At 41.4% G+C, this 18,672-nt stretch overlaps 1 protein-coding gene across 1 annotated transcript in view; it reads left to right on the top strand.

Annotated features, from left to right (window-relative positions):
• Ywhaq (tyrosine 3-monooxygenase/tryptophan 5-monooxygenase activation protein theta) overlaps positions 1–5,925 on the top strand; it is a 25,071-nt gene extending 19,146 nt beyond the window's left edge. The window contains exons 5-6 of the mRNA XM_029540911.1: positions 784–879; positions 4,590–5,925. Coding sequence (XP_029396771.1) covers positions 784–879; positions 4,590–4,649 — 156 coding nt within the window. The 3' untranslated portion in view covers positions 4,650–5,925. The remainder of the gene's footprint in view (positions 1–783; positions 880–4,589) is intronic.
• The last annotated feature ends 12,747 nt before the right edge of the window (positions 5,926–18,672 follow it).

The following is an 18,672-nucleotide window of genomic DNA, read 5'->3' as shown; positions in this document are numbered from 1 at the left end:
ATGTGGTTGCTGGGATTTGAACTCTGCACCTTTGGAAGAGCAGTCAGTACACCAGTTCTTTTAAGAATTATATTAAGTGTTGTTTAATGTACTGTGTATCTTGTGATACAACCAACAAGTGTTTGTAAATATTTAGAGTGAGTTTCAGGTTATATTAAATTTTTTTTAAGATTATTTATGTTAGCCGGGCAGTGGTGGTGCAAGCCTTTAATCCTAGCACTTGGGAGGCAGAGCCAGGCGGATTTCTGAGTTCAAGGCCAGCCTGGTCTACAGAGTGAGTTCCAGGACAACCAGGACTGCACAGAGAAACCCTGTCTCGAAAAAACAAAACAAAACAAAAAAAAGATTATTTATTTTATGTATATGAGTATACTGTAGCTGTCTTCAGATACACCAAAAGAAGGCATCAGACCCCATTATAGGTGGTTGTGAGCCACCACATGGTTGCTGGGAATTGAACTGAGCACCTCTGGATGAATAGTCAGTGCTCTTAACTGCTGAGCCATCTCACCAGCACACCCCCCTTTCTTTTAAGAAACTGCAAGTATAGCTTTAGTGAGGAAAGATGAGGCCAGAACTCTCCGGAATTGGGGCATGGGGGCAGGGGAGTGGGACTTGAAGTGAGGAACCCTCACATTCTTAAACTGGGTCTCCAAGGGAGTACTTCCATAGTGTTACCCTGTAGTGTAATGTGGCTGTACACACGGTTGTATTTTGCAGACTGGCTAGCTTCTGTTGCTGTACTGAATGTATAATACTTACTATGACTGTTAACTTTACCAGGCTTTTGATGAGGCCATCGCAGAACTTGATACACTGAACGAAGACTCGTACAAAGACAGCACCCTCATCATGCAGTTGCTTAGAGACAACTTAACAGTGAGTTGTTCACTATTAAAAGTCTGTTTTCAGAAACAACAGTAACTTCCTTTTTTGGGGGCAGAGTTATAGAAAAGCTATAGCCTCTTTTTTATTGTCATTTTTGAGACAGGGTTTCTCTGAGTAGCCTCCTTGGCTGTCCTGGAAATCACTCTGGAAATCACCATGCTGGCTTCAAACTCCCAGAGATCTGCTTGCCCTGCCTCCCAAGTGATGGGATTAAAGGTGTGCACCACTACTGTAGGACTAGAGCTATGGTCTCTTACAAAATTTGGAGAAATGTCTTCATGATGACAAAGTATTTTATCAGACCTTTCTATGCTTTCTATGAAAGTTACTGCACTGTAGGAACACAGTATTATCATTGCTATTAGACTTAGTGGAACGTGTTGGTGACAGTTAATGTAGAGAGCTTGTGTAGTTCTAGTATTTCTTTTCTTTGGGTAAATAAGATACAACAAATTAGAGATTCAATATGTGTTGCAATCTCCTTATTTTACTAAAAGTTTACTTGGAGGGCTAGAGAGATGATTCAGTGGTTAGGGACATTAGTTGCTATCTCAGAGGGCCTGGGTTTGAGTCTCAATGCCCACATAGTGATTCACAGTGGACTAACTCCAGTCCTAAGGAACCCAACACCCCTCCCATGGGCACTGCACACACATAGTATGCAGGCAGCATATCCGTGCCTATAAAGGTTTAATTTTTTTTCTGTTGTGTTTGACTTTTTGATAGAGGGTTTCCTATTTTGCAATCTATTGCAGTGTAAAAACCTGATTAAAAAAGTATTGGGAAGAGAAGAATTTATTTCAGTTTAAATTTTATACTCCAGCATGGAGCCAAGTTAGGAGCGGTGGTGGCACACACCTTTAATTTCAGCACGTAGGACAGAGGCAGGAGGATCTCTGTGAGGTTGAAGTCAACCTGGCACATAAAATGAGTTCCGGGATAGCCAGGACTACACAGAGAAAGAAATCTTGTCTCAAAAGAAGAGGGAAGTCAGGGCAGAAACCTAGAGGCAGGAACTGAAGCAGAGGCCATGGAGGAGTGCTGCTTTTACTCACTTGTTTCCACGACTGATGTAATCTGCTTTCTTTATAACCCAGAAGTACATGCTCAGGGGTGACACTTCCTTCCCATAGTGAAGCTAGGCCCTCTCATGCCAATCATTAATCGAGAAAATGTTGACAATCTGATGGAGGCATTGCTTAAGTTAAGGTTCCCTCTATCCAGATGACTTTGGGTTTTGTCAGGTTTACAAAAATGAAAAGAACTGACACAGGCTAAGCCTATGTGTAAGTTTACCTTTGCTTGTAAGCTAAAGCCCGTTTTATCTCTTCCTTTGGTTTTTCTTCCTCATTCTTAAGCAGTAGGTAAAGGATGCATTAGTGTTCTGTCCTTGTGACAAACTGGATTAGACAACTTTAAAACAATGTTGAGTTTAGGATTCACGAGTTTAAAGGTTTCAGTCACAGTAGTAGCTTGGGTGCGTTGTGTTGTACAGCTTGACAGGTTCAATGAGGTGAAGGCCTGCATCTCCCCTGGCAGCCACAGGAAAGAGACCTGTCAGTGTCCTTCAAAGGTGCTCCAACGATGACCCAGCTTTCTCTAACTTGATACCTCCTCTAAAGGATTGTACTGCCTCTCTAAAAGTGCAGTCTGAGGAGCTGAGACTTTAACTTAAGCCTGTGGGGACATTTCAGACCCAAACAAAGTATATAACAGGAAATAATTGAGAAATGGTGAAGCTTGAACTTAGTCATTTTCTGTGTTCAAGTAAATTTGATAGGGTAATATCTTAGACTGAAGAGAGAAAGAACAGGAGGAAGGTTGCTTTTTAATACATAGTTTTCCCAGCATCTGGTTGTGCTGCTGTGGCTTTCACTTTCACTACATGGTATTAATATTACAGTGTTTTTAAAGTTCCATATCTGTTCAGTTCTCCTGAGCAGATGATGCATTTATGAAAAAGGGAATCAGGAAAGCGCTGCGTGTTCTTAAATGTTCCTAACTTTTCCTGTGAATTGACGTAAGCTCCTTCATGGACTCAGGACTAGCTGTTTACCTTAGTAGTGACTTTATTATTTTTTTTTTTTTTAAGATTTGTTTATTATATGTAAGTACACTGTACTGTCTTCAGACACTCCAGAAGAGGGAGTCAGATCTTGTTACGGATGGTTATGAGCCACCATGTGGTTGCAGGGATTTGAACTCTGCACCTTTGGAAGAGCAGTCGGGTGCTCTTACCCACTGAGCCATCTCACCAGTCCCCTTAGTAGTGATTTAAGATAATCTAAGAGCCTAGTTTTTTGCTCTCTGCCCGTCTTCTCTTTCCGCCGCCACCTTGCCCTTTTCCCAGTTCAATAAACCTCACATGGAACTGTTTAAAAAAAAAAAAAAAAAAAGAGCCTTCCCTTCTTTCTTTCTTTCTTTCTTTCTTTCTTTCTTTCTTTCTTTCTTTCTTTCTTTCTTTCTTTCTTTCTTTCTTTCTTTCTTTTTCTCTTTCTCTTTCTTTCTTTTTCTCTTTCTCTTTCTTTCTTTTTCTCTTTCTTTCTTTTTCTCTCTCTCTTTCTTTCTCTCTCTTTCTCTTTCTTTCTTCTTTCGGATTTAAGATTTATTTATTTAATGTACGTGAGTACACTGTAGCTGTATAGATGGTTTTGAGCCTTCGTGTCATTGGATTGAATTTTTAGGACCTCTGCTCTCTCCAGTCAAATCTGCTCCCTCCGGCCCAAAGATTTATTACTGTACATAAGTACACTGTAGCTGACTTCAGATGTACCAGAAGAGGGCGTCCGATCTCATTATGGGTGGTTGTGAGCCACCATGTGGTTGCTGGGATTTGAACTCAGGACCTTTTGAAGAGCAGTCCATGCTCTTACCCCCGAGCCATCTTAACATCCCAAGCCTACTTTTTCTTAAGTTGCAAGTAGCATCTTAGTGTTGATAAATTGTGTTTTCTGAACTGATTGCAGTTAGTATTAACGGTTGATATTTTGCTTCCTCTTTTCAGCCTCAACTAGAGACATCTTGAAATACTCTAGTTTTAGCATTCAGTTAATACACACATTCATGCTATGTCTATAGCCTTTATCACCCACCACCATTTAAATTTTTATCGGTACAGAGTAATTCTGTTGCTTTTTCTGTTACCCTTTCATGTACTTGGAAACAGTTACCAAGACCATGATTTTTCTCCTTATATAGTTCTTGCTTTATTAGTCTCATAAATTATATTTAAACACTGCTTTCAAGGAAAATGTTTCACTATTGAGAATGAAGAACATGAAATTCTCACCACTTTGTATATTCTGTAATTACAGTTTTATTACTTTACTTGTGTTGGTATTGGGAACTGTCTTGGTCTGCTTTCCATTGCTATGATAAAGTCCATGACCAGAACAACTTGGGTATAAGTATGTATTTGATACACATGTTATAATCCATTCTTGAGGACAGTCAGAGCAGGACCTCAATGAGGAACCTGTAGATGAGTGATAGATACTGCCGACAGTACAAACATATATGAATGTATGCCGTTGTGTGGCATTGTAAATGTCTGTTAGGTTATGTTATAAAGGGATGATAGATCTCAGGTTGAGAAAGGACAGTCTTGATCATCTTCTTGCTTAAAGGATTGGCGTTTTAAGGGACTTAATGTCTAGATGGAAGTAATAACTTAACATGATTCTCTTTTTCTTCTTCTGTAGTTATGGACATCGGACAGTGCAGGAGAAGAATGTGATGCAGCAGAGGGGGCTGAAAACTAAAGGCCTCCAGGGAACCAACCTCCTTCCCCTCAAAACCTTTTTACATCTCCATTCCTTATTCCACTTGGATTTCCTCTAGCAAGGAAGCCCATTCATGTGTATGGGATCAACTGTTTATAGTCTTTTCACACTGCAGCTTTGGGAAAACTCCATCCCTTGGTTTGTGTTGTCTCCGCCTTCCTGGTGTGCAGTTACTGCTGTAGAAAAGTATCAATAGCTTCATTTCATATAAACACGAGTAACTTCCAGACACTTGTGTAGAGGAGTGACAGCACATTTGGTATTTAAGTAATCTGAACCAGTTCTGCAAGTGACTGTGTTTTGTATTACTGTGAAGATATGGAAAATGTAGTGCATTACAATTTAAAGTAATTGTATAACAACTTCTTGATTTCTACATTCCTTTTCTGAACCTTCTTGGGGGTTTTCTTTCAGAAGCAACTTTTCCATGCTCTTATTAACAAATTCCTTTTTAGTAGGAATCCAGAAGTGTTAGATTGAATGGGAAAGCGCTTAATGCATCGGGCTTGGGGTCACAGATTGAAATGTCTCCTGTGTCACATATTCTAGAGGTTACATCTGTCTGTGACAACAGGGAATTTCCTTATGCATTCTTCATTTGCTGCTGTTTAAGTTGAAAACTTCCTTCCCAATAAAAATTCACTTACACCTCCTGCCTTCGTAGCTCTGGTATTCACTTTACCTTGTGATAGAAGTAGCATGTTGCTGCCAGAATACAAGCATTGCTTTGGGCAAATTTAAATGCATGTCCTTTCTTAATATACTAGAAAGGAGAAATAAAGTACACAAGTCCAAGTCTAAACTTTAGTACTTTTCCATGCAGATTTGTGCACATGTGAGAGGGTATCCGGTTTGTCCAGTGACTGTTCTTTAGAGAGTTGGACCACTATATTGTGTGTTTGCTAATCATTGACTGTAGTCCCAAAAAAGCCTTGTGAAAATGTTATGCCCTATGTAACAGCAGAGTAACATAATAAAACTACATTTTATAAAACCATTTATTATGGCTTTGTAACAATTGCATACCCGTATTTTAAGGAACAGATGAATTTACTACTTTTTGACATTTTTTGATATTTCTCTTTATGTAACATGTAGTGGTGATACCCGTATTTCTGCATTGTGGTACACTTGTCTAAGGTTCCAGGCACTAAAAATTGGACTATATTTCTCCAGATAGCCTCATGGGTCATCTTCCTCAGATGTAATGATAATCTGGTTAGGTGTCATATGAAATAAAGTGATGTGATGATGAGTGCCTTGGCTGGTGTTAGAATTGGGCTTCAGTTATGTGAGCATCAGGAGTATCTAGTTTTCAGATAACCCACTTAGTGAGGATTCTGTCTACACTCAAAATGATGTTTTATGTCAGTGATTTTTATTTTTATTTTTTTTAAAGATTTATTTATTATTATATTTAAGTACACTGTAGCTGTCTTCAGATGCACCAGAAGAGGGCATCAGATCTCATTACTGATGGTTGTGAGCCACCATGTAGTTGCTAGGATTTGAACTCCGGACCTTCGGAAGAGCAGGCAGTGCTCTTAACCACTGAGCTATCTCTCCAGCCCAGTGATTTTTAAATATTAAGTATTTGAGAAATGATCTTCAAGGCAACATGATTTGAAAGGAAAAAAATACAGCATTGTAAGTCTGTCCTCTTGTAAACCATGCACATGGCCTAGGGTTACATTCATGGTTGCCCTGTGCTTGCTCTCTGGCTTCTGCTTTTTGCCCTTACTTTTTTTTTTTTGTTGTTTTTTTCTGTTCCTTTCTTGTTTCCCTTCCCTTAGAGCCTTGTACAGAACATCTTTCACTTGTGGACATTCCCTGCTCCTTACTTGTTTTTTGAGGAAACCAGAAGAATCTAACAGCTTTTAAATGAAGCTTGGGATGTAAATGGATGATAGCCAGGCATTGTGCCTGCCCTTAATCCCAGCACTTTGGAAGGTAGAGGCAGGCAGCTAACTTTGACTAGCCTGGGCTACATAGTGAGAGCTGGTTTCAAAACAAGCCTTAATTTTAGAAAGCTCATTTGATCATAGAGCCCCTAAAGGGGGAAAACCCCTCCGAGACATTTAGCAGGACCACTCTCTTTGAGATTACAAATATCTTAAAGAAGTTGAGACTTTGTGAATTTGAATTGGGAGACTCTTGAGCCAATAAATAATGGGCTAACTGAGCAGCCTCTAAAGTGTGGTTTGGTCTCTGTACTCCACCCCACATTTATATATATATATATATTTTTAAAGATTTATTTATTTATTGTATGTATGTAAGTACACTGTAAGCTGTCTTCAGACACTCCAGAAGAGGGNNTNAGATCTCATTATGGATGGTTGTGAGCCACCGTGTGGTTGCTGGGATTTGAACTCGGGACCTTTGGAAGAGCAGTCGGTGCTCTTAACTACTGAGCCATCTCTCCAGCCCCTCAAGTGATCTTTAAAGGATTTTCTCCCTAAATTGACTTGAATTTCACATCCTAGGGCTAGAAATGAGTTGTTTTAATTTTAACAATTCCAGAGAAAGAATTTTATAGGGGCATTGTTGGAACCTTCCCACCTACAGCCTGAGAGACATGGGAGCAGATTGTGCTAAGCAATGAGTATCTTTGTCTTTTTTGTTTTGTGTTTCAAGATGGGCTTTTTTTTTTTTTTCCCTTCTTCCAAGACAGGGTTTCTCTGTGTAGCCCTGGCTGTCCTGGAACTCCCTTTGTAGACCAGGCTGGCCTCAAACTCAGAAATCCGCCTGCCTCTGCCTCTCGAGTGCTGGGATTACAGGTGTGCACCACCACGCCTGGCTAAGACTCCCTTTTTTGAAAGTAGTAATAACACATTCTCAGAAGAATATATGGCAATTATTCAAACATTTTCCTGCAGTATATCAGTCTTGCCTCAAGACTACTGTTGTGTTCAGACTGATGCTGTGGCAAAACTTAAGGTTTGTTCAAGTGCCAGAGAGGCAGTTTATGATGCTGTACCTGTGAGGCCTGATGAGGCATTGGTTCCCTTAGATCTGCAGTTACAGATGGTAAACAGCCATGTGGTTGCTGGGTACCAAACCTGGGACCTCTACCGGAGCAGCATGTGCTCTAACCAGAGCCATCTCTCCAACTCAGACAAAACGATGAAAAACAAAACAGAGAGTGTGTGTGTGTGTGTGTGTGTGTGTGTGTGACCCAAGGAAGCCAGAAGAGGGTAGCACCTATTGTGGCTTCTCAGAATTGAAGTTGGGTTCTCTGGAGAAGCAGCAAGTGCTCTTAATTACTGAGTTATTTGACTAACTGCAGAGAGATTCTAATTTAGGGGCTTACATGAGATACAGAGTATTGTGGGGTTGGGTTTGAGACCTGAGTAAAATTCTCTTGTAGATCTTACTACAAGTTTCAGTATAGTTGGTAGCCATAATAACTCATGCCAGTAATTCTTACACACTGGATGCTGAAGCAGGCAGCTCTCAAATTTTATTTTAGCTTGGGTTATATACATGCTTCCATGTCAGCCTCGGCTGCCACAGGCTAAGACTCTCAAAGATCCTCAAATGAAATCAGTTTATGTAGTGGCATACATGTGTAATTCCAACAAAGGCCAGACTATTGTGAATTCTGGTCAGCCTGGCTTGCTGTTCACACCCTGTGACTAGAACAAATGTTACTGCAATTAGTCAAAACCTGGAAGGTTTGAGGCACTGGGTGATTGAGGGCTAATAAATTTAGTGTAGACATTTGTTCTTACTGGAATTAATTTAATTTTTTTTCTTGTGTTCGGGTTTAAGCTTGAACGCATATATTCTAGATAAATATTCTAATAAAGCCATATCACCAGACCTAGTTGTTAGGATGTTTTTATTTGTTTGAAACATGCTCTATGCAGCCCAAACTGCCTTCAAATTTTTGATCCTCCTGTGTGCTCGGATTATAAGAGTATAACATCACCATGCCTGGTAGTCGATAGTGTGTGATAGAAATCTGTTACCATATTTTTTTAAAAATGTGCATTTAGGAACTGGAGAGATAAACCAATGAATATGAGCATTTGCTGCTCTTAAGAGAGAACTTGAGTTTGGTTCCCAGAACTTCTGTGGCTGTTCAAAACTATTACTCCATTCCAATGGCTGTCCTTTTCTGACCTCCACAGGCACGGGCCATGCATATATCTACAGTCAAAGACTCAGCCCTGCATGGTGGTGCACGCCTTTTAATCCCAGCACTTGGGAGGCAGAGGCAGGNGGNTTTCTGAGTTNNAGGCCAGCCTGNTNTACANAGTGAGTTCCAGGACAGCCAGAGCTATACAGAGAAACCCTGTCTCGGAAAAACCGAAAAAAAAAAAAAAAAAAAAAAAAAAAAGACGACTCATACTCAACATTTTTTTTTTTTTTTTGGTAAGTACTTTGTGGAATAGCACTGGAGCCTTCTAAGAGCTTGATATATAGCTAACTGAAACTTTCAGCCTGGTTTTTTTTTAGTAGCAAGGATACAGAACTTGCAGCCCTGTAATTGGAATGAGTCCACTTTAAATCTTTTAATGAGGGTACATTGTATTCAGTGAGTGCAGCTGCTGGGGGTGGTTGGGTGTGGGAGCTGTAACTTCTGGGCAAGGTGTTTTGGTGCCACAGTTGATGTGCTCCCTCCCTCCCCCAAGTTGGCTCCCTTTTCTTGCAAAAATCTGAGCTACACAGTCACCTCATCATTCTACCCCAATAGTAGGAGCTTTTAAAGGATAGTAGACTGCATGTTGTTCAATTTCTGCAGGCATTACTAGCATTTTGGATTTTTTTTTTCCCCCCATCTGGAGTTAGTGTTAAGCATGCTTCCTCTAATTTATCCCTAGGGTCTTTGCAGGCCCTGTGTTTCAGCTATTCTCCATGATCTGTGATTTTTTTTTTTCCAGATCTCTGGACCCCTTCATGAATCTTGGAAAATTGATCTATTTTACTCATAGAACTGAGACCTATGTAGCAACACCACAACTTTAGAGCTAAGAAAATCAATAGGGAGATGCTGTTAACCTTTTTTGAAATTAGATTTGATGAGTGTTAAGTATGATGGTTTGCTCGAGTGGTGGATAGGTGAGACAGGTCTAGAAGTCAAGCTCTCTGGCTTTTATATGTATTCATTGAAGGGTTTGTTAGGGGTGAGAACCTGGTCTAGTATTAGGTAGAACTTTTATCCAGACAACTTTATAGCTGCCACCTTAAAACGTGCTTCACCTTTCTTAGCTATAAAAGTGCACAACCTCACCTGCCTGTGAGCCATTACATGCAAGAATTTCCAAGTGTAGAGGACTGGGTTACGCAAAAGGTCCTGGGTACATCAGGACAGCCTAATTTAAGACTGGAGGGTACTAATAAGTGAAAACAGTCAAGTGTACCAAGCAGTCCTATTGCCCTAGATCATCAAGGACACAGACACAAAAAGAAAATTACTAACTTGGGAATGAAAAGTTTATTAAGCAGTGATTTTGCTTCTAATTAGCATCCTCTGATAGAATACAGTGGGGGAAAATTTTTCTGATGAAATAAATCAGAAAAAAATGAGAGCTGGGCATGGTGGTGCACGCCTTTAATCCCAGCACTCGGGAGGCAGAGGCAGGCGGATTTCTGAATTCGAGGCCAGCCTGGTCTACATAGTGAGTTCCAGGAGAGCCAGGGCTACACAGAGAAACCCTGTCTCGAAAAACCAAACAAAAGAAAAAGAAAAAAATGAGGACCCAGAGAAGAAATGACTGTTTCTTGTTGGTCAAGAGTTTCCTTGCTTTGTGTGTTAGCACATGCTTATAAATCACTTGGGAGGCTGGACTGCACAAAGAGACCCTTCCCAGAAGGTAGGGAGGGGTACTAAGTATTGCAGCAGTTACTGGTAATGCAAATGACTTCAAGACTCTCCCTGGGGCTGGTGAGATGGCTCAGCAGGTAAGAGCACCCGTCTGCTCTTCCAAAGGTCCAGATTTCAAATCCCAGCAACCACATGGTGGCTCACAGCCATCTGTAACGAGATCTGGCACCGTCTTCTGGTGTGTCTGAAGACAGCTACAGTGTACTTACATATAATAAATAAATAAATCTTTAAAAAAAAAAAAAGACTCTCCCTCATTAATGAGTTTTTAGGAAATAGTATAACTTGCTGTGAAGTGGTGTTTTTCCTGCATTCATGTTTATGTGAGGATGTCAGAGTTCTCTGCAACTGCAGTTAAAGTTGTGAGCTGCCATGTGGGTGCTGGGAATTGAACCTGGGTCCTCTGGAAAAGCCTCCATCTTAACTGCTCTTTTTTTTTTTTTCTTTTTTCTTTTTTGGTTTTTTGAGACAGGGTTTCTATGTATATCCTTGGCTGTCTTGGAACTCACTTTGTAGACCAGGCTGGCCTCGAACTCAGAAATCCACCTGCCTCTGCTTCCCAAGTGCTGGGATTAAAGGCGTGCGCCACCACACTGGGCTATCTTAACTGCTGAGCCATCTCTCTAGCTCCCTTCATTTATGAATTTATATTTTTGACAATATATTCTGTATCATCATGACCTAACTCTGCCTATGCTAACGTGTAGTAACCACTGACCATAACATCCTAATCTATAATATGCTGTTCAAGATTGTCATCTAAGAGTTACATCTATTAGGCTGGATGAGGTAGTACATGACTGTAATTCTAGCATTTGGGAGGCAAAGGTAGGTGAGTATGAGTCCCAGGCCAGTCTGGCTTTTATAAAGAGTTCCAGGGATTGGCTACCCCATTAAAAAAACACAACCCAAGAGTGATATGTATTGGGTACTAGCTAAATGTTCACAGATACCTGAGCGTGGTGTCGCCCATCTGTACCTCATAGTTGGGAGGCACTAGAGAGTGAAAGCAATGCCAGCCTGGTTCTTTTTTTTTTTTAAATTAATTAATTAATTAATTAATTAATTAATTAATTATATGTAAGCACACTGTAGCTGTCTTCAGACACTCCAGAAGAGGGCGTCAGATCTTGTTANGGATGGTTNTGAGCCACCATGTGGTTGCTGGGATTTGAACTCCGGACCTTTGGAAGAGCAGTCGGGTGCTCTTACCCACTGAACCATCTCACCAGCCCAGCCTGGTTCTACCATATACCTTCGTTATACCTATCTGAAGGGAGGGCATGGGTCAGACTGTATGAGTTAACTGCTTTAGTTAGAGATTTTCCAGTCTTTGTAGACTGCCAAGTTTCAGCAGAGACTTTTTTGTTGTTGTTGTTTTGTTTTTCAAGGCAGGGTTTCTCTGTGTAGCCCCGGCTCTCCTGGAAGTCACTCTGTAGACCAGGCTGGCCTTGAATTCAGAAATCTGCCTGCTTCTGCCTCCCAAGCGCTGGGATTAAAGGTGTATGCCACCACTGCCCAGCCATCAGGGACTTCAAAATATGTAGGTGCTGCAGACTACCTCCTTTGTGGGGTCTCCTATCTGTGTGGAACGTGGAACAGGGTCTCGATTGCAGATGAGCAAGGATTTGGCGAGTGACAGTCTGAGAGAGAGGGAGAGAGAGAGAGAGGAGAGAGAGAGAGAGGAAAAACTGAGTGTATTTCACAAAGTGAACACTAATCTTAAATAATACAGAAAATAAAGGGGTAGGATGTCGCAGCAGGCAAAGTACATTGAAGTTATCTGACACAAAACAGAGGAATGATTTCAAAAGGACTTACAGGTGCCAGGTAATGTTTACAGTAAAAGTAAAACAGCTCTGCTTAGGGTCAGCTAAAGACAGGTAAGAGTTTCACACCCTAGTCACAATTTGTGCTACTCCTTTGAGCCTTGGGAAAGCTAGCACCAGGGGGTTCTGCTCTAGCAGACCTCATGAATAATGCAATACCACAACCCCCCTGTTTCCTAGGCCTTGGTAAATACTTGCATATGATTTCTAACTCTTATCCAGTAAAATACTGTAAGAAAGCATGCAGGACCCTCCAAGAAATTGCAGGGACAAATCTGGGGCATTCCTAGCTATGAGAATGCAAGGTTCCAGGAGGCTGAGTTTCCTTGAAACTCATTTGCCTCAGGACTGCCATCCAGGTTTTCAGACCTGTTGAGGGTCACTACTGGAGTGGGTATGGTATGTAGGCAATAAAAACAGGACAGGATTTTATTATTTTGTCTGTGGGCATTTTGCCTTTATGTCCAGGCACAGTGTTCATGGAGGCTAGCAGAGGGTGTCAGATCCTCTGAAACTGAAGTTGCAGACAATTGTTAGCAGCAGTGTTGATGCTGGGAACTAACTGAACCCTGGTTCTTGGGAAGGGCAGTCAATGCTGTTAACTGGCCATTTCCCCAGTCCATCTGACAGGTTTTCTTTTTAGTTTATGAACAACTTGGAAGGAAGGTAGGCCCTGGGCCTTTTTTTTTTTTTTTTTTTTTTTTTAATGTAAGTACACTGTAGTTGTCTTTAGACACTCCAGAAGAGGGCATCAGATCTTGTTATGGATGGTTGTGAGCCACCATGTGGTTGTGGGATTTGAACTCCGGACCTTCGGAAGAACAGTTGGGTGCTCTTACCCACTGAGCCATCTCACCAGCCTTCCCTGGGCCTTAAATATCTGTTTTATCAGTTCCTTCTATTTGTGGGAAGAAATCTGGGAGCAATCTGGGAGAGGAAATGAGGTCAGTTGGACTTCCAGGGAAAGTTCACCTGCCTTTTTGGCACTGATGGAAACACTGCATTTACAGAGGGGGAGTGGTGCAGCTTCCTGCATGGAGCAAACCCCAAAAGCCTGACAAACACGTCAATGAGATTAACTTTGAGAACTCTCCCTCCTTAAAATGAGATGGCATTTCATACCTAACTTAGGCCATCTCCTCTCTGTTTGAAACAGATCCCAAGGGCAACTGCTCCTCTGCCCAACAGCTCTTGACTAGAAGAGCATAGCTTCTCTCACATCTCTCAAAACAGACCTCATTGGAGCTCTGCATTAGGTGCTCAACTTGAATAGCCTGTTTCTGAGGTGGTAGAGATGACATTAGTGGATGCCTGGCTTTCCAGCTGTTCTTTTAGCTAGGTTAGAACGGTCCTCTTACCAACTGGATCCACACTCATTTCACTGGTCAGGTGATAGTCAAAAGCTAGCTTGTCTCAGCCAGGGTTCACTGTCAGGAGCTAGATGCAGGCAACGTGCCCTGGACTGGACATTAGAAACCCTAGACTGTCACTCCAGCCATAAATACCTGGAGATGATAACTAAGCCTCTTTCAATCAGCAAGACAAAAGGATGCTACTAGATGATTCAGGAGTAGCTTCAAAATGTTTAGCTTCATTTATGTACATGAGAGCTTTGTCTCTCTGTATAGCATGCCTGCTTGGTTGTCTGAAGAGGGCCTAGGATTCCCTGGAATAGGAGTTAGAGATGTGAGCCTCCATGTAGATGCTGGGAATTGAGCATGGGTCTTTTGGAAAAGTAGACAGTGCTCTTAACCATTGAGCCGTCTCTCCAGTCCCAGTTCAGGAATATTTGGTGCTCAATGTTTTACACTAGTATTCCATGGAAGACTTCTTTTGAGCCGAAGAGTGGCCACAACTAGAAAATGAAAATAAGATAGAACATGAGGCATGAAACTAACAATCAAATGGCAACCACATTCTACACTAAAGCTCTCATTATCCTACTAACAAGTTTAAATGATGTTTGCTTTTAAGTTCTTTCTGGAATCAAGTAAAATGCCAACCAAGAGTAATCAAATGCCAAGGACTCCACCTTATACAGCCAATGTTTAATTGGTAACAGGGTGACTGACTAGTTGGTCCAAAGCATATCACATTGCACAAGGATCATACAGAATCAGAATTAGAGGACACCTAAGCCCCACTATGTGGGCTTTTCACTGTGGCACATGCATCATCTGAATACACATTGAATGCTTTTGCCTAGGCTAGATCCTAAATGTTCTCACGGACAAATCTTGGCCATCTCTAGTCATGCTTCCCAGTGCAGTGTTAATGTGAATGTTCACTGTTCGAGCCATGGAATCTACAGCATTAGATGTTCCCCAGATCCTGTGTCATTATGAATAAATTGTTCCTCACAAGATGGATGGGCTTGCCTTCCAGTAGCCAGGAATTTCTACACGTAAACTTTAATAAGTATATTGAGCATTAAACAGGGAGGAACAGCCAGGGCTACACAAAGAAACCCTGTCTCAAAAAAATAAATAAATAAATAATTAAAAAAAAATCAACAGGGAGGAACACCATTGGCTTAGTTACAGGCAATCCCACTAGGCTCATCCCAGGGACCTAGCAACAGCTTACGTCATTACCTGCTCACCTGCCTGTGGCCTGACATATAGAATGATGTCTACCCCAGCTCTCTCCTCTTTCTGTTCCCTGCTAGCCTTTCTCTTTCCCTCTTTCTGTTCTTTCTATCCTTTGTTCTCATGGCTGGCTCTACTTCCGCCTGTCTACCCCTTCTCCATATCCTCACTCGCCTTCCTTCCCCTAAATAAACCTCCCTTACACCAGATCTGTCTCAGGGACACCTTGGCAGGGACCCACCACATAACCCCCTATTTGACGTGTTACATTTCATAACAACCACCACCAAACCAACATCTGTTTAAAATATCTGATTGCTGTCAAAGATAAAAGCCACTTCTAGATTCTGACCTGTTTTTTCAGGGCCTGTTATCTAAAACTTAATCTTTCTTTTTTTTTTTTTTAAATTGTCTTTCCAGTCTCCTAGCATGTGTTGTCTTATGATTTATGAAAGGCTCTCCACCAATAAATAGGATGAGAGGGAAGAAGCTGAGGGACAGAGACATAGCTACTTGCCTTGGACGAAGACAAAGGAGGTTAAATTGCTGGGCAACAATTAAACTTACTAATGGATTTTATTGTATTCCTTCAAGCCAAAATGGGACCAGGGAAGACAGTTAAATCATATGACTTAACCCCAGAATTCAGAAGTTGAGGGAAATAACTTATCTCTTGGCATTATCCTGTCAGAATGCCTTTGAACCCAAATATTTGCCTTATATTAACATATGGTTCTTCTGCATATACATAAAAGCAGGCTAGGAGACACACACACAGACACACACACACACACACACACACATGAATGAGATATATAGTTGGTTATAGCATCAGTTCCACAGCTTACTCATTCTCAGCCAATCAGCAGCAGGACCATGCTCAGGGCATATCTCAGATTGACGGCAACATGACCTTCCATGACCTTCCCTACAGTAGTTTACTTTCTAATATGATAATCTCAGAAAATGCTCTTTTGGGGCAGGTGTAGAAGTGACAACCCTTTACATATCTTACCAGCACCTGGTGCTACCAGCACAGCATTAACAATTTAGAATACAGGACACACTTTCATAGGCAGTTGATACAGTGTGTGTGTGGGTAAGTTATATATATATTGCATATGTATATATGCATGTGTATATATGCAAATGTATGTGTGTATAAAATCCACTATGCTGATAGTGGATTTTTTTGTAGGAGAAAGGAGTGTGACCTTTGATAAACAGCTGGTGGCTTGAGCTGGGGTAGAGGGACAGAAGGAGGAAGCAGAAGGGAGCTCGACAGGGAGCCTGGTGGAACTGGGTGGGTAGCTGAGGGGCTGCTCCAGCAAACAGCTAACAGCCTTATACCATACAGATGTCTCTGTGTATCATTGAACCCCAAGTTGGACCCCCCCAAAACTCCCACAATACTGGTGCCATTGGAGGCCAGAAGAGGGCATCAGATGCTCTGGAACTGTGAGTGGGTGTGTTGGGACCCTGACTCCAAGACATAGTATTTTAAACTGCTAAGCCATCTCTCCAGTCCCTGATTTCTTAGTTTTTACAAAATGTATTACTGCACACACATAGTAGGGATGCTGGTAACTGGTAAGTATGAATTCAATTATTCAAAAACGAAAGTATTTTTTAAAATCTGAAACAAAAACAAGCATGACCTGGTTTTCTAAAACAGCCACGATCTCATTTGTGTTTGATTTTTATTTTTATTTTTTCCCGAGACAGGGTTTCTCTGTGTAGCTCTGGCTGAACTCACTCTGTAGACCAGGCTGGCCTCAAACTCAGAAATCCGCCTGCCTCTGCCTCCCGAAAACATTCTCTATTTAGTTTTAAGATTTATTTATTTATTATATGTAAGTACACTGTAGCTGTCTTCAGACACTCCAGAAGAGGGCGTCAGGTCTTGTTACGGGTGGTTGTGAGCCACCATGTGGTTGCTGGGATTTGAACTCTGGACCTTCGGAAGAGCAGTCGGGTGCTCTTACCCACTGAGCCATCTCACCAGCCCCTTTGTTTAGTTTCTTATGTGGTCCAGTTTCTCTGAGCTCCCAAGGGAGATAGGTATTTCAGAAGGGAGAGATCCACTTCAGTTCCTTGTGCACACCAGATAGGTATGAGGTATGATACTTTTGCACACAGCCAGAATACTGACTACAGGTAATTCTGTAAAATGTCTTCCAGAGGTGATTTAAAGTTAAAAAGTTCTAGAAGGGGCTGGTGAGATGGCTCAGTGGGTAAGAGCTCTTCAGAAGGTCCGGAGTTCAAATCCCAGCAACCACATGGTGGCTCACAACCATCCGTAACAAGATCTGATGCCCTCTTCTGGAGTGTCTGAAGACAGTACTTACATATAATAAAAAATAAATCTTTTAAAAAAAAAGTTCTAGAAATGGATCTTTTCAAAATAATGTTAGGACTCATTTCTCAATGAAATGACATCAATTTTCTTTTTTCCAACCTGAAGGGAAGTATGACTGATTTACTGGCCCACTAAAACCCCCCAGTCTGGGGATGTAGCTCCATGGGTAGAGTGCCTGTCTAGCAAGCATGAAGCACTGGTTTAACCTCCACACCACACAAATGACACTGTATACACCTCACTTGAAATCCTACTACTCAGGAGGTAGAATCAGTTCAGGGCTAGCCTAGGAAAAATGAAACCCTATCTCAAAAGGACAATGTGTTAGTCAGTGAGGCTCACTGAGCAGTTTTGTGTACGTTTGTTTTTCTGTTTTTTCTTTCTAAAAGGATTTTATGGTTTTGTATGAACTGTTCAGACTAAAACCTTGGAAATGAGTTCTTGGTACTTAAACTTTGTACAGTCATATGTAAGTAGTGTTGGTGCACTTTTTTTTTTTTTTTGGTTTGTTTTTTTAACTCTTATTGGGTTCCTCTACTTCCCTTCCAAGCCTCATTCTACCCTGATCCCTTCCAACCACCTCCTACTCACTTGGTAAGAGAGAGAAGGATAGAGGGCAAAGGGGGGGGGGTGTAGACCTCTATAGGCTGCTTCCTGCTCATTAGGAATGTTGCGTTTCTTGGGGCAGTCCAATCTTGGTTGTCAGGATATCTCCAGTTTCCTCTTGTCTCTGCTCAGGGACACTTGACAAACCGTAACAAAGGCAATGGGAAACAGAAGCCACCACAGGCCCTCTCGGAACTTTCCCATTTGTACCCATCTCTAGAGTCCCCAAAATTAAATTATCTGCAGGTAGCAAAGATCACACCCCTACTAGTGCATGAGGCAAATCCTAATCACCTGCTGAGAAGCAGCCTCTTATCTCATACCTGGGATTAAAACAAAAACATTCTCATAACTGGTTTTTAAAAGAAACTAAAATTCTCACTACAAAGCTGCATTTTTTTTTGAGACTTGAGAATTCATATTTCTTGAAGGGCTAGCTTTACCAACTTTCATCAGCAGCAGAAAAAAGCATCCAAATTAAGGTTTTATGACAGGTAGGGTAAGACAGGGCTTCAAGGTGGCTCGGTGAGTGGGTAGATATTATGTGGGTGATTTTTTTTCTCTAAAAAAAAAATACTTTGAGAATAAGATAAAGGCTTGTAGCCAAGTGTGATGGCCCATACCCTGTCATCCTAGCGACAGGGAGGCTGAAGCAGGAAGGCCTGGGCAGGGTTACAAAATGAGCCTAGCCAAATGGATGTATCTGGAGGATATCATCCTTAGTGAGGTAACCCAATCACAAAAGAAGTCACTAGATATGCACTCACTGATAAGTGGATATTAGCCC

This window comes from Mus pahari, chromosome 7 (assembly GCF_900095145.1).
Source record: "Mus pahari chromosome 7, PAHARI_EIJ_v1.1, whole genome shotgun sequence".
Taxonomy (NCBI): domain Eukaryota; kingdom Metazoa; phylum Chordata; class Mammalia; order Rodentia; family Muridae; genus Mus; species Mus pahari.
Note: the sequence above shows the minus strand (reverse complement) of the source record. Positions and strands in the feature narration are given on the sequence as shown.